This window comes from Pipistrellus hanaki (genome assembly GCF_964339955.1).
Source record: "Pipistrellus hanaki genome assembly, chromosome: 5".
NCBI lineage: Eukaryota > Metazoa > Chordata > Mammalia > Chiroptera > Vespertilionidae > Pipistrellus > Pipistrellus hanaki.
Window position 1 is genome coordinate 61,325,320 of NC_140507.1, and position 27,357 is coordinate 61,352,676.

At 38.4% G+C, this 27,357-nt stretch overlaps 1 protein-coding gene across 1 annotated transcript in view; it reads left to right on the forward strand.

The window, feature by feature from the left end:
* Positions 1–4,742: 4,742 nt before the first annotated feature.
* The window catches only part of ANXA10 (annexin A10), a gene marked incomplete at its 5' end in the record, with an annotated part of 44,026 nt that continues 21,411 nt past the window's right edge, over positions 4,743–27,357 (forward strand). Inside the window, 3 exons of the mRNA XM_084885316.1 lie at positions 4,743–4,805; positions 5,975–6,056; positions 12,858–12,952. Coding sequence (XP_084741442.1) covers positions 4,743–4,805; positions 5,975–6,056; positions 12,858–12,952 — 240 coding nt within the window. The remainder of the gene's footprint in view (positions 4,806–5,974; positions 6,057–12,857; positions 12,953–27,357) is intronic.

Here is a 27,357-nt window from a genome sequence, read left to right on the forward strand (position 1 = left end):
TATTTCAGGTCTGTAAATAATATACTATTGAATAGAAACAGCATTATGACACAGCATCATTATTAGCTAGATCATTCACAAGGAAAGTTGAGTAGAATCTTTGGCAGGCGTAAACCACATGGTACCAAGGTTTCTTATCACAGTCTTGTTCCACCAGCGAAGACTAAGCTCCTGGTGAACAGGAACTGAGTCACCTGTTTGCAATTCTCCCATTGAATAAGGGTCAGTCGGGGACCTTTGTAAAGCTATAAGAAAAGGTGTGTATGAGAGGTGGGGGGGCGGGGCACTCAGTCAGCCTTATCAGCATAGGATACTGAACAACTGAGTTTCAAAAAAGATTAAATAAAAAGGCAAGTTCCTCTCTTTCAGCTGAAATGATTTTGCAGAGCATCCTGTGAGGTCAGTCACACAGTGGTCACAGACAGGTTATCTGTTTGGGGAGGACACTATTGAAACATTGCAGGTTCTTTTCTTTTAACTTTTTTTTAAAGTATATTTCTTTATTGATTTCAGAGAGGAAGGGAGGAGAGGGAGATAGAAATATCAATGATGAGAGAGAATCATTGATGGGCTGCCTCCTGCACACCACCTACTGGGGATTGAGCCCGCAACCCAGGCATGTGCATTTCGCCGGAATCAAACCTGGGCTCCTTCAGTCCACAGGCTGACCCTCTCTCCACTGAGCCAAGCCGGCTAGGGCTACAGGTTCTTATTCCCTTTGATTTATGCTGTGCTCTCAGCTCCCATAAAATCCTTCAGACCAACCTGAGGGTGAAGTGATTGTACTGTGCTTGCTCTCTTAGAGCAGGAGGTACTGCATGATGGTACCAGTGTACTGTCTTTTCTAAGAAGTCATACTAATAAATGGGGAGTGTTGCCTACATTATTCAAAATCCAGCTGGTGTTTCACTCAGAGGAAAGTGTTAAACCGTTTATTTTTTAATTTCTTTATTGATTAAGATATTGCATATGTGTCCTTATCTCCTCATTACTCCACCCACCTTCCTACCCCTGACTTGTGCCCTCACCCCCCTATTGTCTATGTCCATTGCTTAGGCTTATATGCATGCATACAAGTCCTTCAGTTGATCTCTCCCCCTTATCCCCACCCTCCCCTACCTTCCCTCTGAGGTTTGATGGTCTGATTGATGTTTCTCTATCCCTGTATCAGTTTTTGTTCATCAGTTTATGTTGTTCATTATATTCCATAAATGAGTGAGATGATGTGATATTTATCTTTCTCTGACTGGCTTATTTCGCTTAGCATAATGCTCTCCAGGTCCATCCATGCTATTGCAAATGGTAAGAACTCCTTCTTTTTTACCTCAGTGTAGTATTCCATTGTGTAGATGTACCAGTTTTTTAGAAGGGGATTTCTCAATGAGAACTATTTCATGATGTGAAAGGAGATTTTTAGAGATGTAATCTAAAGGAAATAATATCTAAAAATAATTCTAAATATTTTTTAAAAATTATAACAACATCTTTATGTACAGTATATTATTTATTTGGAGAAAGGTAATCTGAAAAAGAAAATTTTTATTTTCTATTTTTCTCTATATTTTTAGACCATTAATTCTAAACTATCTAGCTAATACAGAATATATGTGTAAACAATCAAAGTTGATAGAAACTCTAACACTTGGAAATATTTAGTTTCTATGATGCTTGTTTTTATATTTAATTATGAATAGCTTTATTTTTATATAATATTTTCCTTAAAAACATTATATATATATATATATATATATATATAAATGTAATAGTATTAGTACTATATAACATTATATATAATAATGCATAGTAAGAGATATAGTTTTTCCATTATGTATAAGACTGTATCTCATAGTTGCTTTTTTTTTGTTCTCTTCATTCCAAGCATTTAGTTACTATTTAGATTTCTAATGAGAAAATTACACTGAAAAAAATATGATACAGGAAATGAAAAGGAAATGAATAATATAAGCCCATTAAACTATCTTGGAAATGAAGTAGAACCGCAAAAGAAATTATTTTTCTAAGTAAATGTATTTTTAATCAAATATGAGATTTTTGCCTCAAATGAAATCTCTTCAAGAAGTCTTCCCCTGAACTCTAGTTTTCACTTGAAGATTATCTCTTCCTCCAAATTCCATGGTACTTTGTTAGAGTTTTATGACAAATCATCACTTCTGTCTTTAATTAGTTGTGTATATGTATTGCATTTACATTAGCAAAACTAATAGTATGCAGCACAACCTATTACACATATTCATTGTACATTTTTACTTTCTAGAAAGAATAATTGGATAAATTGACAGGGGACATAATACTCTATAACATAGATAATTAAAATCAATTAATATTTAAAGTACCTTAAATTATGAAGTTAAAAACCTGCATAAAAATAAGAAACTTTGGACATTGGCCTTTTTTTGGCCTTGATGAAGACCAGGTTGGACTTTTTCCATGGTGGGAGGGATGGGGATGGGACATGGGAAACCCAGGGGCAGCCTTCTATTTCCACCCAAATACATCTTTTCTCACCATGATCTTACGTAGGTCCATGAAATGCTTTCCTCATGATCCCATGAGATAATACAATTTCCTCTGGCAGCATCATTGCTTTCAAATACATTTTCTCCTTTATACTTTAAAACAGCCCTTTGGCTGAGAGCACTCAATAAGATAAGGTCACCAAGGCAATAAATGGTATTGTCCACACAAAATTTGTCCAAACAAGTCTTCTAACTCTATTTTCCCAATGGGAAGGAAAAAAAAAAAAACTGAGAAAGAACTAATGAAAGGTATCTAGTAAAAGGCAGTAACAAAGAGCAAAAAAGAAAATCATCTTCACATTTAATGGTATAGCAGTTCTTTCAAAAAATTTAAATCTTAAATTTCTCTGGAATGTTAGGTTAAAAAGAAAACACTATCAGCTCTCCAAACACAATAGACAAAAAAGAATCAAAGTCTGTTTTTCTAATAGAGTCTCACATAATGACACAGGTTAGCAAATAAGGAAGATAAAACTCCTGCTGTCTCCTAATGAATATCTTCTAGAATTGGGGATTGGCTCAAGAAAATTCAGTTTCTACATCATCTCCAATAAACTGGAGATATTAGAAGTAAACTGGACTAAAGTTTGTAAAAGCATGCAATACAGCAAAATAAGGTGTATACCATACTCTTATATTAATTACATATATCTGTCCATACAGGCATTTAAGAAGAATATTTCACCCCTATATTCTTAGCAGTGTTATTTACAATAGCTAAGATTTGGAAACAAATGGCCATCAGTAGAGGAATGAATAAAAAAGCTGTGAGACATTTTCACTATGGAATACTATGCAGATGTAAAAATGAGGTATCCCTTACCCTTTGGGACAGCATGGATGGACCTGGAAAATTATTATGCTAATAAAATAAGCCAATCTGAGAAAGACAAATATCACATGATCTCACTTATTTGTGGAATCTAATGCACAAAATGACTTCACCAACAAATTAAGACCCAACACATGAAGGCATGGAGTAGACTGACATCAGTGATGTGGGGTTGGGGGGATAAGAAGAGATAAACCAAAGAACTTATATTCTCATATGCATAGTCCATGGACACGGGCAAAAGAGTAGTGAAGACCTGGGGAGGTGGGTAGTGGGGGAGGAGACAACTAAAGAAGAGGGGGGAATGGGAGACATCTGTAATACTATCAACAATAAAAAAAATATATTTTTTAAAAAGAAGCATATTTTATTAACATGGTCATACTTGTAAGTATGGCCATACCACAATTATTATATGGTTTCCAGTCTACTTCAAATAGTGATTCAGGTTTATTAATATTAATCAAATGGAATTCAACCTGAACTTAATTATTAGTTTTAACTCAAGTGACCAATCCTTCAAAAACCTTTTCATAAATATCTTGGTATCGGCAGATTTCTTGGAGTAGAAATTACGGTTCAGTCTTCCTCTCATTAATTAACTCATTTTCTGCAATGGGCACAGGAAACCTCCCTCTGCAGCTAAGATATTATCACTGCGGAAGAGCTCAGTAAATGCCTCAGTTCCCAAGGCCAGCAGAGCTGTTTGCCGTGGAAAGGCATTTTTCCGAATGTTCCTGGGCACGCTGAAAACAAACAAGGGGAGAGATTCCCTCCTTTAATAAATTTGATTGATGGTTCTCCTGTGCTGAGTGTGGTCATATGGTGCCTAGTCTGGCTGGCTCTGTTTGAAATAACAGACCCTGTGGTTTGAAAGCCTAACTTAAATGTTTTGCCATTTTATTATTGGCAAGAGACAGAATCTAAATGAAATGTCAGTCAGGTTTCTATGTTTTCCTCTGCAGCTGCAAGCTTCAGCTAAAAATTCTCTACCCTAACTACATCATCTAGATTTTTATGAATCGTATAATCTAAATTCAAGCATTTCAATTTTCTTCAATATTTCATGGCCCTGCTGTATAAAAAAAAGCTGTGGTGTCAAGTAAAAAAAAATTAAATTAAAAACAAAAAACAAGAAAAAACACACAATTATAGTGGAAAATAAGGACAAATAGGTAGAAATTTATCATAAGAGCCATCATAAGTCTTTAGGTATATTTTTCCTTTAAGTACTACCTCTCTACTGAACTGTACACACACATCCTATCTAAGGAAGAATGGATATGCTAATTGACCCTCACATCATCACAAAGATGGCAGTGCCCACAGCCAATAAGGAGGGAATATGCTAATTGACTGTCCCACCCTCAAAGATGGCAGCACCCACAGCCACAAGAATGCAGTGTCCAACCCCCTCAGTCCCACCAAGACAGCAGGTGCGGCAAGTCCAGAATCCCCCAGTCCCTCAGCTCCCCAGATGTCCAGGGCTAGGCTGAGGTGCAGGAAAGCCTCAGATGTCAGCTGCCCAGCTGCCCAGGGCTGGCCCAAGATGCAGGTAACCAGGACCAACCAAGGCTTGTGCTGACAGCAGTGGCAGCAGCAGAGGTGTTATGAAGTGTCGCCTCTCCTGCCCCTGAGGGCTCTTGGACTGTGAGAGGCTTAGGACTCCCCCCCCCCCCCCCACTTTAATGCATGAATTTTCATGCACCAGACCTCTAGAGAAAAAATAAAGGAAAATAGTTTTTCCAACTGGGAAAAAAAAAAAAAAAGCTGTTGTGGCATCACCTCTAATTCATATATATAACATAAAGGCCCCCAATAGAGTTCTCGTTTCAGTTTCTATGAAACAGTATCCAATTCCTAAAATGCTTACTGTTTATTAAGAAGATATGTATTTGCCCTGGCCAGTGTGGTTCAGTGGATGAAACATCCTCCCATACACCAAAGGTTTCAATGTCTATTCCTTGTGAGGGCACACATCGTGGTTGCAGATTCTATTGGTGGTTGGGGTGGATGTGAGAGGCAATCAGTAGGTCTTTCTCTTTCACTTTAAAGTTTTTCTCTCCTCCCTCTTCCTCTTTCTAAAAATCTATAAATATATCCTCAGGTGAGTATTTTTAAAGAAAGAAGATATATATTTATTTATCACATTTTCCTATTACTGGTTCGTGTATCTACATTTTCTAGATGAATAATAGATACCAAATAACAGAGAATAGATTTTTTTAAATTCAGCCAAATTTGCTCTCTGCAAGTAACACACAATTAACTTCGTTTCTCAAAGGTTTATAAAATTTTTCAATTATAATTTATATTCAATATTATTTTGCATTAGTTTCAGGTGTATAGCATAGTGACTAGACATTCTAATATTTACAAAAGGGTCCCTTCAGTATTTCCATACTCACCTGGCACCACATGTATTTATTACAAAATTATTGACTATATTCCTTATGCTCTACTCATAGCTATATGTATGCATCTTAGAGCAATTTAAACACATAGAATGTACCTATGTACTTTTGTTTTCATTTATCGGAAAAAAAAAGTTAAAATCTTTTGTGCAAATTATTGTAATCTCTTTCTCATGAACTCTTCCCACCAGGCACAAGGAACCATCTTCCCAGCTCCCAATTTCAATCCCGTCATGGATGCCCAAATGCTAGGGGGGGCGCTCCAAGGATTTGGTAAGCCTGATCATTTCTGTCATCTTTTATAATAATCACTTGTTTTAAGACTGTCTTATGGGTATAAACATCTGATGTCTAACAGAAGACAAACATGTTTTTAAAGCTGGGCAAAGAAATAGAAGAAGAAGAAAAATAATAGACTAGGGCAATAATGGTGAAGAGGTTTGTCTCACCTTTGATCGTGACATGTTTTTGCCTTAAACCCTTAAATGTTTCATCACTAACTACTAAATGAAGTCCCGAGCCCGCCCAAAAAAACTCATTCTGGCCTAAAACGTCCCTCTTTGCCCTTATTTTCTTTCTTGCCTGTTTCTTTTGCTACTTCCACTTCCAGCTAAATCAAACTTCCTGCTATCCCAGAAATTGAAGCTCCTTTTCCATATCTCTTATAAATTGGCCCAATAACCCCACTCCCTTGAATGCTGTTTTCTCCTCCTATTTAATTTATATCCATATTTTCTTCCTTCAAGAATCTCCTCAAATGAGTCTCTTCCTCTTTGAGTCCTTCTTTGGGAAACTCCAAGCACCAGATACGCTGAACCCTGGGCACCCTAATCTCATTGAATGAGGCCCTTTCATCTCCCTGGGGTCCCTGAGCTCCCAGAGTTTTGAGCCTGGAGTGCAGGGGATGAATAAATGAATGGTCAATGAATGAAATTACAGTTTAGAAAATAAATATATGGAGAAGGGAGGAAAGTTGTTGTGGTCTTTTAAAAAAATTATTTTTAAGATATGATATGGTGCTGTTAAACATCCATATATTTTCGTTAAGCAATAGCTATTCTAAGAAGACTTGTGGTGAGTATGAAGATAAACATTGGCGACATTAAAGGAAATCCTTGCATAAAACATGCACAGCCTTTCATAAGAAAGCAATCTCTTAACTTTAAAGACAAGGTCACCTTCATGAGAACGGGATTCACTTTGTGTGTTATTCCCTAGCAGAACCCCTCAGGAAAATAATAAAGGACTTTAAATGTGTCTCTAAAGTCAATTGAGGAGTTTGAAATGCTGTCATGCCTTTTAAAATATCAACAGTCACTAAAAAGAAATAGAGAGATAAGACAACAAAAAGTTATGGATTAACTTTTTACTTAGGAGAGTACTTTTTGCTTTAAGACTGTAGATCAGAGCAATCTATCCATCGAATAAAATTTTCTTTGCTCCAGTTTCAGTTTTCCTGCCGCTGTAATTTTAGGGACATAATATGGATTCATTGTGACCACTGTCACTTTTTTTTCTTTTTGTTTGTGAGTGTTTTAGGCTGAAAAAATGGATGAGGTTTTGGTTTTAATTGCAGTGTCCACTCAAGCAAGTCAGAGGACAGACACAGCTCAAAATGCTTTAAAAGTTTATCTGTTCTAATGACGCTGGCAAGTGCAGCTATAAAAGACAATTACTAATGTCTTCCTTAGTAGCTGTGCTATTTTGTCCAGCTTTAATAGGATATAAATGACAAAAAAAGACCTTACATATTACATGTATACATTTAAGGTGCACAATGTGATGATTTGGTATACTTATAAATTGCAAAATAACTAACAGAGTAAAGATTAGCACATCCTTCACCTCACATAATTACCATTTTTGTTGCTGTTATGGTGAGACATTTAGATTTACTCTCTTAGCAACTCCCAAGTATGCAGCACAGTACCGTTAACTAAAACCACCTTCTGTATATTAGATCCCCATAACTCATTCCACCATTTCCCCCACTTCCAGCAACTGATGTTCAGCTCTTTTAGATTCTATGTACAAGTGATATTATATAGCATTTGTCTTACTCTGATTCATTTCACTTAGCATAATGCTGTCAGATACATCCTAGTTGTGCAAATGGCAGGATTTTCTTACTTTTTACGACTATGTAATACCTCATTGTGTGTGTGTATGTACATACTAGAGGCCCGATACATAAAATTTATTCAAGGGGCTCCGAGGGCTGAGGCAGCACCTCCAATTGCTGCCCTGGCCCTTGCAGCAACAGCCCTGGCTTCATCTGAAATGTCTTCAGAAAGGACATCTGGTCTAATTAGCATATTACGGTTTTATTACTATAGATCACATTTTCTTTACCCATTCATCTATTTATGAACTAGTGACCACATGCATGAAATTCATGCGCATTAAAAGGGAATTAATTAGAGGAAATATTTTAGTATTGCTGTTTGCCCTTTCTCTATAATAGAAGTGTCATAGATGAAAGAAAAGTAGTAAAATGTATACGAAAATCTTCTTCCTGTCAGAGTCTGGGGTACACCACGGGAGCCAGAGTCAAATCCCCACCCACCCACATGTACCTTGAAATCACACAAGACTCACACCGGGCCAGCCCCACTCCATTGGGCTAGATCCAGACCCAGCCTGCCACATCCGTTAAGCCCTGCTAGGTGGGGGGCATGGCCTGAGGTCCCCGGGCCAGGGGGCACACCTTGAGGTACCCTGGCCCAGGCTAGGGGACATAGCCTAAGGTCTCCCATCAAGCCCTGCCGGGCAGGGGCATAGCCTCATGTCCCCTGGCCTGGTGTTGGAGTTGCGGGGAGGGGGGTGTGACCTGAGGTCCCCAGCCTGGGCCATGACAGTGGGCATGCCTACAGGTCCCTCATCAAGCCCCGTGGGCAGGGGCACAGCTGCAGGCCTCCCAGCCCGGTGCTGGATTGGGGAGTGTGGCCTGAGGTCCCCCGTCAAACCCTGCTGGGCCGGGGGCACAACCTGAAATCCTCAATCAAGCCCCACCAGATGGGGGCACAGCCTTAGGTACCCTTCCCTGGCCCAGTGCCAACCAGTCTCAGGTCCCTGCTGATTTCTCATTAAGGCTTGTTATGGGAACTTGGTCTCCACTGTGAGCACAACCATCTTGTGTTACAGAATTTCTGCCTCCGCTGTGGGTGCAGCCATTTTGTTATGGCATGACAGTCAGTTTACATAGTCCTACTTTATCAGATATGACACCTAAGTGATTTTCATATCTTGGCTAATGTGAATATTGCTACAATGAACATGGGAGTGCAACATCTCTACAATGTAGTGATTTATATTTATTTAGATAAAAACCCAGAAGTAGGACTGTTATATCATTTAGTAGTTCTCATTTTCATTTTAAAGAAATCTTCATACTGTTTTCCATAGTGGCTGTACCAATTTACATTCCCACCAAAAGTACACAAGGTTTCCCTTTTCACATCTCTCATTTTTTTTTTATAATAGCTATTCTAACAATCATGAGATGATATCTCGTGCTTTCAATTTGCAGTTCCCTAATTGATTTTGAGCACCTTTTCATGTATTTGTTGACCATTTGTGTGACTTCTTTGGGAAAATGTCTATTCAGGTCCTTTGCCTATTTTAAATCTAATTATTTGTTTTTTGCTAGTGAATTACATGAGAGCTTCATATATATTTTAGATACTAACTCATTAGATATATGATTTGCAAATATTTCCTTCCATTCTGTAGGCTACTTTTTCACTATTTTGATTATTAAAATAATAGAAAAAAAAGAAGAAAACTTACTGATCTGTGCATGAGGCTGTCCAGAATATGCTAAAGTAATATACATGCTAGAAAGTTACGGAAAAGCAAATAAATTTGTGAGTTCATGAGATGATAACTGATAATAATAATAATAACAGTAAAAAGGGTAATGCTCAGCTTTCTTTTGAAAGTAGTGCTGGCTGGCTTGCATCTTTTTTCAAAAGATGATGCTGCATAAAAACTGTTAAACTTTCAACGAGGCAAGCCCTGCAGATCAGGAAGCTGCAAAATACCTCCTTAAAGTATTCTTAAAAATGTCTTCTGAGTTTTATACAGTAGGAGTGTGTGTGGAAGAGAGGATTTCCAATGCTGATTGGGCTGTTTTATAAGGACATTTATGAATAAGCATTTACATAATGTAATTGGCATTTCTGCTAACAAAACTGCTGTGACCATAAGGTCATAAAAATCTAACCTGATATTTTTCCCAGGAGCAACGGTTCAGCATTTACTAATTTGATGCTCATAGTGACATTGTAGAAAACTACCACAAATAATAGCAACCAACTCTACATCATAAAAGTCTATAACTTGCTATGGTTCATTGTGCCAGCCTTTTCTGCTGAAAATAAAAATTATTTAAAAATTCTTGTCCTAATACAATAAAGCAAGAAAAAGAAAAATGTAAGATTCTAAAGAATAAATCATTATTATTTACAGACATTTTATTTTATGTATCTCTCTCTCTCAAAATCCAAGGTAATCAACTAAAATGTTATTAAAAATTGTGAGTTGAATGACTTTTCTGAATATATGCCAAACATAAAATTCAAAAACACATCTTTATTTAAGCAATGATGTGTTAAGAAACAAAATAAAAATAACTTTAAATATTCATAGAAAGGCAAAAATAAATAATTTTAACAAAAGTAAGTTTCTTGTCATTTACAAAAATTATACAAGTCTTTACTAAATCTTTTAGGAAAGACAAACAATAATTTGGCAGATATAGTTTGTTAGTGACAGAAAAACAACTCTTCTGAATTGATTCCAGAGTATAAAATGTAAAGTTATTTTAATTATTTTTTTTAATTCTCCTGAAATATCTCTGGAAGAATAAATGAGCAAGAATTGGTATGAACACTTTGAAAAAATAAAGAGTAATTCTGAGATGTAGGTCGTGTATAATCTCAACAAAACAACAACAACAGCCGAGACCGGTTTGGCTCAATGGATAGAGCGTCGGCTTGGGGACTGAAAGGTCCCGGGTTCGATTTCGGTCAAGGGCATGTACCTTGGTTGCGGGCATATCCCCAGTAGGGGGTGTGCAAGAGGCAGCTGATCGATGATTCTCTCTCATTGACATTTCCAGCTCTCTATCTCTCTCCCTTCCTCTCTGTACAAAATCAATAAAATATATTTAAAAAAAACAACAACAACAACAACAAATAATTAATAATTATATAAATGGACCTACCTGGTTGGGCTCCTGTATAGAACATTGGCCTGGGGACTGAAAGGTCCCAGGTTTGATTCTGGTCAAGGGCTCATACCTGGGTTGCAGGCTCCATCCCAGTAGGAAGCATGCAGGTGGCAGCTGATCAATGATCTCTCTCATCATTGTTGTTTTCCTCTCTGTCTCTCTCTCTCTCTTTCTCTCTGAAATCAATATATATATTTAAAAAATAATAATTACATAAATGGGATGATAGTAAAAAATAACAATGGATAGAATTGAAATTTTTTCTTTTTATTATTTTAAAATATGTTAACTTTGGAATGCCCATTATATATCTAACAAACACCTCTGGCATTCTTAAAGTCCTTTGAGCCCAGGACTTTAACCAGACTAGCCCATGGTACCACGTTGCTCTGTGCCTCTTCACTGGAGGCTGTCTTTCCCCCGCCACAAATTATAAAGTACAGTTTTTGAAACGGATTTTATGCCTCCCTCCCTCCATTTTTCAGCATTCAGACCTCTTCTCTCATCCACAGAAAACACCCTGCTCTTCCTTTTGTTTCTCATCTGCACAGTCAGGACCTGACCCACAGCTCTTTCCTGAGCCTGAGGCTATCCAGGATGGCTTTCATTTCCAAAAGATGATCTACTTAACATCCCAGGCTTTCAATTCATTCTTTTTCTCATCTCCATTAAATATCTCCTTTGGTCAAAGAAAATTTGTACCACAGAGAATTAACAGGCAAGGAATTCTATTGAAGTAGGAATCAAGATATTTTTAGTTGAGTCAAGAAATTGAACTCCAGTCCTTCCAAACAAAAGGCAGGAGAGTTTTTAAGCCTGGGGTGAGCTGTGGAAAAAGCACTGGAGGACAATGGGGTTTGGGAGCATTGGTCAATGTGATTGGGGCATTGGTATTTGTTAATTGGTACTTAATGGAAATTAGATTTCTACCTTCCAAGAGATGGGGAGATAGTGACTCTATTGTTTTTAAAGACTATGTTTTAAAGGAATGGCTCCCATGTCTTTGAGGAAGGCATTTGTGAGCTATAAAACTGGGAAGTGGTTGGGAGAAAATTCCCATATCAAAAGGATAAAGAAATACTTTACAATTGCACTTTTTTCAAAATTAAATGCTCTCAGAAAATGGAGATTAAGGGCCTATGGTCGGGAAGAAACCTATCTAAATTTTAGTCAAACGGAGGAAAATATAAAGGCCTTCTTGATCACTCTCCTATGACTATAATTAAAGCTAAATTTATCTAGCCTAGTTGTGCATGTGGGTGTGATGTCATTTGAGTGAGCTGGTATACAAGGGCCAGAGGCCTTCAGAGCCCAGGAACAGAGTCTCTATTAGGAGAGAACATGTTCCCTGCAAATCATGAGACTTTCACACCATCTCTCAGGAGGGTACACACCCCCTCTACTTGTGTAATTTCCTTCTCTATTTCTCTTTCTTCTATTGGAGGTTCTTTTTGTCTTAATGTATTTGTCTTAATGCATGTTCATTATAAGTCATATCTCTCCAACTGTAACACAAGAAAGATATTGTTCCATGTAGGCAAGCCTTTTTGGGTGGGGCAGGAGAGGTGGTTGAAGAAAGACTATATTTTCACTTCCCTGTAGTTTTCACTGGATCTTTTCAAATGGACAATCTGAAGACATAGTGCCAAAATAAGAGCTAGGAAGAACTTTGACTTCATCAACTATTTCTCTGAGATCTCTCATTTTAGTTAAAATTGCTCACTGCTTTAAAGCACCCATCAGGGATAAAGCTTACACATTGGTTTTAATCCTTAGATAATAGATTTTTATTAACTCCAAAGTAGTGACTTTACTAAAGTTCAATTATGATTCTTTTCCAGGCTGTGACAAAGACATGCTGATCAGCATTCTGACTCAACGCTGCAACTCTCAGAGGCTGATGATCGCAGAGGCATACCAGAATATGTTTGGCCGGGTAAGATCTCTTCATCTTGACCGATGTACCTTTAGAGCAAAAACCTGAGAGAACAGGTACTGTTCTTCTTTTCAGTTTCACAGATAAGAAAAATTTCAGATGGCACTGTATATCCGAAACAGTTCATATGTCTAGCATGCTTCCAGGAATACAAGATACATCATCAAATGGATCTATGTGTGAGCTATGCTCATACTCACAGTGACTCCACTAGCCTTTTCTCAAAATTCCTTGAGCTTCATAAAAGTGAAAGTTCTTCTAGCTTTACTGGCTGATCCAATTAGGCTAAAAAATTCACACTGGGAATACCCATGTCAAGCTTTAGGGAAGGCACAGAAAGAACTAATAATGAGCACTAGGTCAAAAAGTAAGCTCTTTTCCTTCAATTCTCCACAGGTCCTCACCTAACTCTGAACCAAAGTGAATTATCTACTAGGTTTTCCTTTAACAGCATGCAGTTCTAGAGAACATTAAAAAGAATGACAGTTAAGATAGTTTAAAGCAATAAAACTCTCCATAGTATTTTAAAGGAATCACATTCTAATTTCAAGCAAGTACCATTAAAGAGTGCTTTCTTGTGTTATGCATCTAAACCACACATTCAGAACAAAAACTCTTCAGGCCAAAAGGCCTGAAATATAAATTGTCAACTGAGCATTATCAATGAAACAATATCGTAAAATCATTTCCTATAGAGTTGTCCATGTAAGTTTACCTCATCCTGAAACCTCAGTCTTTGAACAACTATAATACATGTATTAAAGGACAGCCCTCTGTTTTTCAGAATGAATTAATAATCCAAAAAGCCATGACTGATAGCAAAATTAGTTGAATTAGGCCTATTATTTTTTTAATCCGGGTCAAACCATTACTTTAACTTGTGTCCTTATGACACCAGTGCTAGTTTTCTTTTGAAGGAGGATGTAAAACCTAGAAAAGTTGAAGAATTACTAATATTGTTTTAATATGCATATCAGTACCAGAGAGGTCACTTCAGTAATTTATTTAACCAAAAGACTTCCATATATATTTGCTTTATATCCATCAGATAAATTTAGGTTAAAGCATTGCTTTATCAATGTCTATAATATTACACTACAACAGATTAAAGTGATTAAGAAATGAGGTACTTGGACTTAAGGAATGCAAAATCTATTAAACAATGTATACTCTAGTGGAGCACTTGCACTCTATATGTAAAGTCTCAAAATTTGTTAAACACTTATTTTGCTGAATAATCTACACCAGGTGTAAAAGCATGGCTACTACCCTAAATCGCACTAACTGGAAGATAGGGACTCATATTGGCTCCTTTCCCCCGAAAGACCCTTGTCATAAAACAAGTTACAAGTCTTGTAAATTACTTTTCCTCTCACGTGTCTCTCTTTTCCTCACTTACACAGTCTTGGTTCAGGCTCTCAACATTTGAGGCCCACTCCTAGCTGTTGGCTGCTGTTCCCAGTCCCTTCCCACACTGGTCTATCCATGCTACAGCCAGAATGGTTCCAAATCGAGGCTTACACTTTCCCACGTTCATCCCAGAATGTTTACCTTATTTCTCACTAACAAATGTCCATTCGTCCGTGGAATAAACCCAAACGCTGTCCAGGCCATACAAAGCCTTGCTTGCTTGCTTTCTGCTCTCCATCTTCAGCCCTCTCCCTTTTCTTCACAGTTCATCAACTAAACCAAAGGAAACTACTTATAGTTCTACCAACTAACCATTCCCAGGCCCCCCCTCCCCCCTTAGACTTGGTGTTTCATCTATGTTCAACAGCCTGGTTCTCCACTCCACACACTGCACACTTACTCGTCTTCCCAGACACTGGACACTTTTCCTTGCACCACTACTGCCCAGAGTGAAAGAGAATTGTGCTGCTACTGCATCCTTCACGGAGCTTCCCCTTGGTACCTAATGACACATCAGTGAGCATTTATCTGTTTCCTTGTATCAGAGTCTAAATTCTCGAAAGCTGGAATGCATCTTATTTGCTTCTGGAGTTCAGCACAAATGCTTGTATCACATGCCAAGATTGCTTAATTAATGTGTGCTAAACGACAGTGTGAAGGCCTAGCTAATTGGACCTTATCCTATAACATGCAAGAAGGTTTGGGCTGCTTCTGGACACCCTCGCCTGGCACACTCACTTCCTGCTCTGAGATAGGGGCTTCCTGCTGGGCCACCAGAGGTCCCTGTGCACTATGCCACCACGGCCTTGCCACACTGAGTGGTTTAGTTTTCCTGTTATTCTCGCTGACTAGACTGTAATCTCCTGGAAAGTCAGGGATTGGGTTATTTTTTGCAGAGCTCAGCCCAGAGTCTGACACGGAAAAAGCACTTTATTTATAGAGCAAGTAAAGAGCAGGAATTATATTTTCTTTAAAAAAAAAAAAAAAAAGGAAAAAGAAAAACATTCCTTTTTTTTTTAATCAATTTCTTAAATGATTCATTCATTTCTCAAATTTTTCTTTTCCCTCATTCTCTGCTCTAGCTGCTCCCAGGTTAATGTACCTGAACTTCAGACAGGGCTTCCTGACCTCCCCTGCTGCTCACTTTCCGAATTCCTTCTTCCGTTTCACCAAGGGACATCTTCTGCTACCTTTCCCTTTCTGTGGCAAGAGTTTATAGATTCCCTGTGTTATAAGCATTGATGTTTTTATTTTTTATTAACATGGATAATTGGGGGTTATCAGAATTATTTCCTTAGCTGCTGAGTCAAGTGTAATTCTAGGCCTGATCCTTAAATACTCACGATTTGATATTTAACATCAGTGGAGCTGCTGAATACCATCAACAACGTTGCCTCATTCAAAGCAGAAACGGATCCCCAGACTCTGAAGCAAAGCCCTTTGGAATAACTCTGACTGACAAATGTATCAATATCATCAAGGAGGTCACTCTGATCTTCCCCACCAAAGGAAGTGCTATCCTATCGACAGTGCAATGAAAGCCAGGGAACAGTGAGAGGCTCTGAGTCTGGGGAGAGGGGCTCTCCATCCCTGATAAGTTCGGCTGTCAATGATTCCTGAAGGAGTTCCAGTTCAGCACTGAAGCCATTTGTTTCCCCAGTTTTCAATTAACACAGGGATGATCCGCACTGAAACATACTGGCATCTGGAATTCATTAACCCCGTGGTGCTGGTTATGTAATTTAGTGCAGATGCTGACTTGCCCCATGCCACGCAAAGTTAGAACTTGCACCAAGGTTATCTGACTCTTAATCAAGTTCACCAAAGCTCCTCAATAATGCCTGTTGTTCTCAACTGAATAAACATCGGACTCACAAGGGCAGATATCTACACTGCTAATTTCCTCATATCCTTCAAGGTTTAACTCAATGTCAGCTACTCAGTAGGGCCAAATCTGACTCCTCTAGGTTAAAATTGTCAATTACCCGCAAATCTGTACTAGTACTCCACCTCTCTTTCACCTGCTCTTTTGCTTTTCTCTATAATACTGACTGCCTTCTAACATATTAGGTAATTTATTTACATATTATAATTAATATCCCATTTGCCACCTCCTTTTAGAACACAAGCCGGACAAGGGGAAGAATCTTTGTCTGTTCACTAATGTGTCCCCAGCATTTACAACAGTGGCAGGCATGTGACTGGTGTTGCAGACTGAATTGTCTCCCTCAATATTTATGTGTTGAAGCCCTACCCACAATGTGACTGTGAAGAGACAGGGTTTTTGAGGAGATGATTACTGTTAAATGAGGTCTTAAGGGTGAAACCCTAATCCAGCTAGGATGGGTGTCCTTATAAGAAGAGGAACAGATACCAGGGGTGCAGCACAGAGGAAAGGCCATGTGAGGACACAACAAGGTATAAGCCAGGAAAGAAGTCTCACTGAAGAGCCACCCTGCTGGTACCTTAATCTTGGACCTCCAGACTTTAAGCTGCTAGGAAATAACATTCTGTAGTAAATACCCAGTCTGTGGAATTGCATTATGGCAGCCCAAGTAGAGTTAATACAGTTGTTACTCAATAAGGAGCTGTGAAAGCATGAAAAGTTCAAGTACACTCTTCAAATCCAACTTGTTCTCATAATTGCCCTCCCCACCCCTGCCCCCATTCACCTCTTATCTTCATGTTTAAAACAACTGATCTTGAAGTATCAACATACCTAGGAAATGATGGCTAGAAAGTTAAGTTACCTACCTTATGGTAGAATTACCATGTCACCAGTACCAGTAGTGGGTATTTTATCTTCTCTATCCTCACTTTTAGTTTGGAAGTGATGGGGTTAGGTGTAGGTTTATCCTCAAAGCTGAATTTTATTACACAGTTTGTCACAGATCAGTTTTATAGGAATGAATTAAATAATTTAAAATGGTATAATCAGCCGAAACCGATTTGGCTCAGTGAATGTAGTATCGGCCTCCAGACTGAAGGGTTCCAGGTTCAATTCCGGTCAAGGGCATGTACATTGGTTGCGGGCACATTCCCGGTAGGGGGTGTGCAGGAGGCAGCTGGTCCATGTTTCTCTCTCATCGATGTTTCTGGCTCTCTATCCCTCTCCCTTCCACTCTGTTAAAAAAAAAAATAAAATAAAATATATTTAAAAAATAAAATAAAATGGTATAATCACATCACCTTTCAAATATATAATGGGTTAAATATACTCCTTTTGGTGAAACTGGGAACTTCACCATCAAAAAATTTTTTTTCTAAAAAAGTTTTCTATAGAATAAAAGTTTTATAAGTGTAGCAAAGCCCCTAGTGAATACTTGTTACATCCTGAACAATTATTTCTCTTTGAAGTAACAAGTACAATCTCTGCCAGGGAGGGAGGGAGGCGAATGGGAAGAAAGGAGGGAGAAAGAAAACTCAATACTGCTAAAGCCAGGTCCAATTAGGATTCAAAACACTCTTTAAAGCAGTTCTATAAATTTAAACTCCCACATGCAATATATAATGATCCCATTTCCTTTAAGTTCTCATAAAACTTCTTAGATTTTGACCAGTCTTGTCATGTAAATGAACTCTCACTGTGGTTTTACCTTGCATTTTCCCTAATAACATGTAATATCGGGCACCTTTTCATACATTTCTTTTACATTCTGGTTCCCACTTTTTTTAAGTTATCTTTTTATATTCTTTGTGTACTTTTTTGGTTCAGTGGCTTGCAATTTATTTGTTAATTTGAAGTTATTTATCTAATTTGGATATTAGTCATGTCTTGTATATGTAGACTGAAAATACTTTCTTCAAATATATGGATTCATTTCATACTATGTTGTCAATCTTGTATCAAGAAATGTGAAGGGTGTGAGACTTTAATATGTTTACAAAATAACAAGTAAACAATTCAATATGATGTAGATACTGGTGGAACCCAGGAAACTCCTGAGTCAAAGACAAAAAGACAGTTTAGCATTCACAGTAATAGTGGCAGCCAGAATGTCAGAAATTTTGCCCCAGATCCCCAAGCCTCCATCCCATGGATCAATGCAAAGATGACTAGATAACACCTGCACATGCAGAAGAAAAACCATCTAAAATAATAAAAGCATAATTAGACCTGACAACCAAACAACCTTTCGGATGCCATTCTGGGCGACCTTCAGGATGAAGCCAGACCTGGAAGGGCTGAGGAAAGCTTCCAAAGCTGTGAGGGACAAGCCCCTTGCACAAATTTGTGCATCAGGCCTCTAGTAAGATTAGAAACTTGAATGACTTATAATGGGCAGAAAGCACAGGTAAATACTATATCTTCCAGTGCCATTCACTGCACAAACATCCTTGGAAAAGTAATCCAGAACAAAGGGCTGTCAGTGGCTCACCTTGTACAGCATTCAGAAACATGAAAACTACAAACAAAAAAAAAATGCCAATAATATCATCCCTCATTTCTATGCCACTTTCACCATTGACTTTTTTTTCTAAGTACGCCAATCCCTAAGTCACTTCTATTATTCTGACCAACAAAAGCTGAGATTTAATCCATCATTTTTTTCTCACACAGCATTTAATTATCAAAAGATCCCAAGAAGCAGGGGAGGTCAATTGGCAGTATTGATCCCAACCATGCCCCCATAGGGGCCCGAACCCAATGCGCTCAACAAATCCCATAAATCATCAGGGCCTATCTTGAAAAGCTGAGTGACTTTCTCTTTAAGTTTTAACAATGACCTTTCCGCTTGGTTTGAAGTTTTCATCTAGATGCAGCAGGATGTATTAGCGATGGCACAGACTTTAACGTGGCCTGCAAAGAGGAAGGCCAGGGCAAGTCTATCATCCATAACAATCTCAGCCAGTGAATTGAGGCTGCCCTGAATACCTACGAGGGCCAAAGTAGTGTGATTAAACAGCTTGTCTCCAGGGGCTAAAGCTGTTGTTACTACTACTTTACCACTAGAAAATTGTCAGGATCCTAGTAGCTGTAACTTCACCATATTTCCTGTTATTTCCAACTCACACTCGGAACTTTCTTTTGGAAGTGTCAGGTGCAGAATGGACAAAGGCATTTTAATCAAACTTTAAGCAAGTCATTATGTTCCACACACAGCCAATGCATTCAACCAAGTGGTCATTTTCTGTATGATCTAGAATTATGAGAGTCCAGAGATAACCTGGGTGGCTGAACCAAAATTGTTTGAAATCTTATGCCCACTTTAGTTAGACTGCCACCCACAGAGTAGACTGACCACTACACCCTGAAGTTGACAATTTAGGAAAAAGAAGCATCACATCCAGGAATGGTTAGGGTAGAGTGCCAAATTTTCAAAATATGTCTACCTGACTAAAGGAAAACTGTTTCTCTCTATACTTGCACAAATTCAATACTCCTAATACTAAATGTTTGTAACTCTTCTCCTCAAACTAAGCAATTCCAATACTAACTACCCAGAGTCACCACAGACCCCACAGGTTACAGGCTCAGTCTCACAACAATGCCTCCCACTTCAGATGCTAACCAAAAACCCCAAACTTTGCCTCTGCTCTGACTGACTGAGTATAAATCAAGGATTCCCACACCCTTTCCATGGTTTGATAATAGGCTAGAATGGCTCACAAAAAAGTGTTGTGCTTACAGTTACTGATTTATGAAAGAGGATACCACTCAAGAAGAACTACATGGAAGAGAGGTAGGGCAAAGCATATGGAAAAGGGTGAAAATTTTTATCTCTAGGCACGTCACCTACTCGGCACCTTGATGTGTTCAGCAACCCAAACCTTTTTAGTTAGAGTTCTCGTGAGGCTTCATTCCAAAGACATGATTGATTAACTCACTGGTCACTGGTGAATAAGTCAGTCACCAGCCCTTCGCTCCTCCCTAAAGATCAGGGGTAGACCTCAGGGCTCCAAATCTAAAATCACACAGTTGGGTTCTCTGGCAACCCCCTTCCTCTAAGATTACCTCATTAGCATACACTCAAGTAGAGTTGAAAGAGGCATTTTATAAATAACAAAATATGCTGCTCTCATTCCTATCACTCAGAAATTACAAGGTTTAGGAAGCTCTGTTCTAGGAACTGGAATGAAGACCAAATATGTTTATATAAATACTAGAGGCCCCTATCAGGAAGATTCCTGCAATAGGGCTTCCTGAGGTGGTCGCCGCTGCCCTGCCTGGTTCCCTCACTTCTCCGACACTCTGCTTGCTTGCTTCTCCACGCTTTGTTCCCTTCTGCAGAGCTTGACTTCCTTCTATGCTGTCTTCAGTCTTTGCTCTGCACCTGGATATGCAAATTAACCATAATATTGGTTGGGTTAATTTGCATACTTGCTCCTGATTGGCTGGTGGGCATAGCTGGTAGGCATGGCTTGTGGGCATAGCAGAGGTAAGGTCAATTTGCATGTTTCTCTTTTATTAGCTAGGATATTATATCACAATAACTCTCCAACTTCCCCATGATAATTATTCAGGAGGGACAACTGCATACAAGACCAAATACATACAAAGCTGTGAACATTAGAAGGAGCTAAAGGAGATAGAGTCAGAAATCTCTCTGAGTTGATCAATTATCACCAATACCAGAAGCCTGTGAATGGTGAGGAACATGGAAAACTCACCAAATACCTGAATATGTCTATTGTTGAGTGGTTTTCATAATAAAAAACATACAGGGTCAGAATGAAAATAGTCTGGAAAGCCAAATACACAACACAGATCAATGTAAAGGACCATAGTGGTGTGTCCAGAGCCAGCTGATTGAACAGGACTAGCAGCACTGCAACTTGAAAAAGTCTCAATAGTTTTGTCAACTAGTAGCCCTAGCAGCCCACCTTTTAGGGCTCTGCAGGATCAATGCCCTTTGAGCTTTGATTTCCTTCACTATGAATAAAGCAAGGCAACTTTTTTTTTTTAATGATTTTGAGAGAGAAAGAGGGAGAAAGAGAGATGTCAATTTGTTGTTCCACTTTATTTATGCATTCATTGTATAATCTCGTATGTGCCCTGACCAGAGATCAAACCCACAACCTTGAAATATCAGGATGATGCTCTAACCAACCGAGCTATCTGGCCAGGGCAAGCAAGGCAACTTTTGAGTGAAGTTGCAAAGCTCACAAGCAGTGATAACCTTGGCAACAGACACACAGAATATTTTGTACATGCCCAGATCATAATGATGCATGTATTGTGATGTACAGTATAATGATGGATCCAGGTAGCAATGGTATAATCTGGGCACTGCAGACTTGATTGGCAGCTGGGTGCCATTGGTTATCGTCAGGGAATAAGCCCTTATTGTGGACATCTGTAAGAATGGCACAAAAGATCCTGTCAGCTACAGTGTTTCCACAGGTCACAGCCCCAAAGAAACTCCCTTTTCATATGCAATCTGTACTTTTCCAACTGTTAAAACAAAGACATATTTAGGTCTGACAAAGCAAGACTGGGTAAAAAGATTAAAAAGTTTATCAAGGGAGTACTGGCCAGAACTATGAGAACAGCCTTGACTTCTGCCCATAGAACAAAAAGCATCCATTCTTGGTTCTGCACAGCTGTTACTGAGTTGAACAGCCACAGCGGCCCAGTGGACACCATCTGGTTTCAGTGAACCAGGTCAAGGCATTTAGGGCAACTGATTGACATCTCCATTGATTCAGCAGCTTGTTTCAAGCCCAAAGTGGGGGTTCAAATTTTTCTAAAAAAAAAAAAAATAATAGCTGCCATTTTTCATGTAAAGCCAAGATGCTCCTGGGGCCACGCCAGCTGTTCTCTGCAGAGTGCCATGTCCATCTGACAAGTGAGACTTGTTGATTTCTCCCCCCTTCACTAGTCATTGGATCCCAGTTGTCCCATTAAAATGGGACTATCAGGCACAAGAGTCACAAGCCTTCACAGATCAGGTATTTGGTTTCTGTAAGAGTTCAGTAGCAAAACAATAGCTCCTTTTCAAAGGTGATGTACCTGGAAGTCATAGGAGGAAGGGGAGGCAACAGGTTCACAACACCAAGAAGCACCTCTGGGAGGCTACCTCCTTCTGCCAGAGGTTTCCATCAACAAAGCCTGGGTCAGAGAGGCTTTCAACAGAAAGTGATCATTGGGGTTAGGGAGCCTTCCTATTTGTGGCTGTAGGTGAAGGCACTTCCCTACAGGTGGCTCTTTTCCTATCAAAAGCATCCCCTTTGGCATTTGAAGCATTCATAATGGAAACAAATAAAACATAAATACCAACTATATTCAACAATAGGAGCTATTAGAATAGTACAGTGAATCAGACCAAAGGGCTCCAATCACAAGCTCCTTTAGCTTCCCTTCTCCAACTGCAAACTTTCCCCACACCCACCATTTGAGTTTGGGCATCCCCCAATTTCTATCAATGGGTCCACAGAGAATAGTGACCTGGTGGCTGTATCCAATACATTTATAAAAAAACGTGAGTCCTTCTACTGAGTGTCCCTCAGCACATTCAGACAAGTATAAATGGTCTTTAGTCCACAATGGGACAGGAAGACCTTGGTCGCACCCCTTGCACACAGCAGAGGTTGGTGTAGAAGGAAAGAAAAGACATGAGTGCAGAAAGAGGATCAGCATCAGAAACCTTTATCTTCTGGTGCCGTGGGGCTACACAAAGTCCTATAGCAGGTGGCAAGTGCATCATTGCAGACACTGTATGTTTCAGCTATGTACACTCATGAATCAGTGGTCAGAGCCACGTCTCTTTCTGGCCACAGCCATTGGGTTTGCATTTTTTGACTAATGTGTGAAGTTGGCTCACACATGGGAAGTTTTAAAAATAATTTTTTCTTTGAAGTGGACTCTGTAGCAGTTGCTACTCCATCTTCAAAATGACATCTCTTAAGTTTATGCCTGGCATTCACATATTTTCCAGGCAGTATATTATTATTATAGGATATAGTTTAGTCTACCCTGTTTTATACTCCCCAAAATAATCATTATATTGCTGTTTTATAAGTTGAATGCTTTAGTTTTATTTATAATTTTCAACTTCTTTGATCATTTTTCTTCTAAAGTCCAACTCTATGTTGCTGAGTTCAGTATCATTTTTCCAAAGGACATTCATTTAGGATTGATTTTTCCCCCCCAGAAATAACAAATAATTATTTAAGTTATTTCAGTCTTTTCCTTTAGAATACCTTCATTTTCCCTCATTTAAAAAAAATATTAGTTTATATTGCTACAGAATTCTAGGCTACATTCTAGTTATTTTTTTCTTAGGACTTTGCAGATGTAATTTCAATTTTTTTTCCTGATCTCTTTTAATGTTTTTATCTCTTCACTCCTTTCTGGGTTACCTTTTATTCTCTGGTTGCTTTGAAGGTAATTTATTTATATTTTGTATTCTTCAATGTCACTGGGTTAGTCAACAGGTTTCTGTACTTTTACTTAACAGCTAAGGTTAATATATTATACTAGAGGCCCGTTGCATGACATTCATGCAAGGCGGGGAAAGAGGGGTGAGAGGGTCCCTCAACCCAACCTGTGCCCTCTCACAGTACAGGAGCCCTTGGGGGATGCCCAGCTGATGTCTTAGGCCCATTCCCTGCTCCGTAAGCCATCAATCAGATATCATTAGTGCTACAACCTCTGCACTTGCCAGTCGTGAGCCCCGCTTCTGCTGAGCAGTGCTCCCCCTGTAAGAATGCACTGACAGCTCCTGAGTTGAACGTATGCCCCCTGGTGATCAGTGCATGTCATAGCAACAGTCATTCCACTGTTCAGTCGATGTGCATATTAGGGTTTTATTATATAGGATAGTATTTGAAATAATATCTCTCTGGCATTGTCTACATTCTTTCCTCCTATAAATCCTACTCAAAAAGTTTGTTCTTCCAAGTCTCTCAACTTTATTTCATATCACCTATTTCTTATCTGTCTGTGGAATTTTTTTTGGTCATATTTTTTCAGATAGTTCTCCAATTTGCTAATTCCATATTTAGCTGCTTATTAGCTACTTTAAAAAAATATATGTTATATCTTTAACTGTAGAAGTTTTTAATTTCTAGAATTTCATTTGCTTTCTATTCAAGACTATTTTTTTTTTTCATGGTGTTCCTTTGGATTGTTATTGCCTCAAATTCATGGTTTTGAATTCTGCTATTTATAGTCCACCATCTATCCCTCTGGAAAAATGATTCTAAGTGCATATCATGTTTTTATTGTGAGAACATTTAAAGTGTATCTTGCTTTTTTCAGTGAGAATTTTTTTTGAAGAGTTACAGAATTTCTCTAGATTTCAGAATTCAAAACCATTAATTTTGCATTTGCTTCTTCTTGGTATCCCCAACCAGCTCAGGACTAACTTTCATGATGATTTCTCTTCATGGAGTTCTCAGTTCATTTGAAAATTCAAGCCCAAGATCTATTGTTTTGGTTCTCAGAAAAAAATATTCTTCAATTAAAAACTCAGGCAATGAGAGATGAACTTCCTACCTATCTTTCAATGCTCAAAGTTACAGATTTTCAATCTACAGGAAGGAATCCGTGTACAAGGAAGGCTGACTTAAGTTATACACAAATGTTCCACTCTGAAGTGAGTTGGTACCCCTAACCCCTCATGTTGTTCAAGGATCAATTATACATATATATATATATTTTTTAATTTTTTTTTTCTAATTCACATCTTTACTGAGTGTGCCAACCTCATATAAGAGGTTTCTGTCTTAGTTTCCTCTGTTATACTGGCCCCATAAACATTCTCCAGTCCTCATACAATATCTCACATTGAACTTTGAAATCCAAAACACATAGTTACTATACCAACCTCTACTTTCCCCTGCAAGGTCACCTGCAAGGTCATCACCAGGGTCAGCTCATTTGTTCATCCTCTGCTTTTCATCTCTATTCTAGTTTTTACACCCAGGACTTCCTCTTTCTTCTGAGATCAACTAGACCTTCGAAGCAATGTGTGTTATATTTTGTTGTTTTCTAGGGGGAGTTTTAGCTTTTATATAATGATCCTCAAAAAAAAACCCCAAAAATTATCATTATTATCAGACAAAGATTAACAATTTCAATTTTTATTGAAAAGTGAATCACTAAATAAACCGTGAAAACATCCCTAAAGTGAAGGGTTTCAAAAGAATATTCACCTTGCACAAATGTTTCTATAAGTCTGTGCAAATATTTACAACATAAATATTGGGGTGGGTAAAATTAAGACAAAATCTAAGGTACACATTATATTGGCTGACATCATGGAATGTTTAAACAGCAAGTATTATTTTTTTATGATAATAAAAGAACGCATATAAGTTGAAAGCATGTAAAACTATAAAACTGTTCCTCTGAGCATATCCAGACACACAAAATGTTAGTCACACTTCTACTCTTTGCCCCTGGTGAAACATAATTAGATAAAAGAAAGAGAAACAAGAAAGAAACTGCCATTTCACTTTTATTTTAAATGGAGTGGTCAGAAGAGCTGCAATATGGGTAATCTGCAGTTTCATCAGCTCAATTTGAAGAGCAAGGACTCATTAGCTTAATGCAAGGCCAAGCTGTGATTCCCACAGAGTCCCTTTAAGGCAAGTCTTAGGCAACCGAGAAAGCAGAGACAGCCAGGCCGCGGAAAGTCACACTCCAGCGGTTGCCTGTGCAAAGCTATTTATATAACTGCAAGTGAGAATTTAAGACCCTAATTAGAGAACCTATTTGATGGCTCCTTTTTGAACTTGTAAAGTTTAGCTTTTCAAACATATTATTTAGTATCTACCTCCCCAACTGAAAGTAATACCTCCTTCTCATTGTCCTGATAATATCATACTATTTCCACTGCTGTAGCACTTAGCACTTTTTACGTGGCAGGAAAATTATAATTTCTGTGTTTCCACACCTTCCACTACATAAAACTGCTTGTGTGTCTCTGAACAGCCAAAATGACTTCGAACACAGTTGAATAACTATTTTGTACTATTTTTATAAGTACTGATTTTTATAAGTGCTGACTGTGTAGCAGGCACAATTCTTCGAGCCACGAAAAAGCTGTGAATAAAACACTCAAAAGCCCTGCCATGATCGAACTTGCATTCGCCAAAATGTGTCAGGTCAAAGGGTAAATAAATATTGTAGGGGAAAAGAAGACACCTGGTGAAAAATACAGGAAGTGTCGGGAGACCAGGTGTAATTTTTAGTAGTGTGACCAAGGTGGGCTTTGTGAGGATGAGCCATTTGAGTATCTGGAGAAAGACCATTCACGGAAGAGGGAAAGGCAAAAGCAAAGACGCTGAGACGAGAGTAAGCCTGCTATTCCTGAGGCAGTGAGAAGCCCACTGTAGGTGGAGTAGAGAGATCAAGAGCAAGGAGAAGAGTAAGAGGAGATGAGGCCAGTGACCAAGAACACATCATGAACTTTGTGAACTGTTTATTGTAGGGGCTTTGACATTGGAATGCAATAAAACACGGGGCATGCTTGCTTTATCCTGAGATCAACTACACAACAATAACTGGAGTTTATCCTGGAGTTTAGAATGAGAAAGGAAGGGCATTTTGAGAAAGGAGTGACTAATCTGATTTTGTATTTTACGGGATTGCACTGTCAGAGGCATTGAGAGGAGACCATGGGGTACAAGGACAGAAGGAAGACTCTTTTGGCGGCTATTACTTTAATATAGGAGAGTAGTTAATGCTACCACAGTAATGTAGATAGTAGGCTGGACAAGGGTTGTAGCAATAAAAGAGGTAAGACATCAGTTTCTGGACATACTTGTAAATTAGAAATAGTAACATTTATGAACAATTGGATATTATAAAAGTTGTGAGATATATAATAGAGTTCTGAAGTAGAGAAATTGAGATAGACAGAAAGAGTGGAGAGACAGGGAGATAATCTAGTATTAGCCATTTCAATCTGCAGTAAATTACTTAATTTTTTGAAAGACAAAAAGAGACATTTTTGAATGCCTCATATGTGCCAGAAAATATTTAAGAATGTCACCTAAGTTAAATATATTTATACTTAGATCAAAACTCTGAAGTAGGTGCTGTT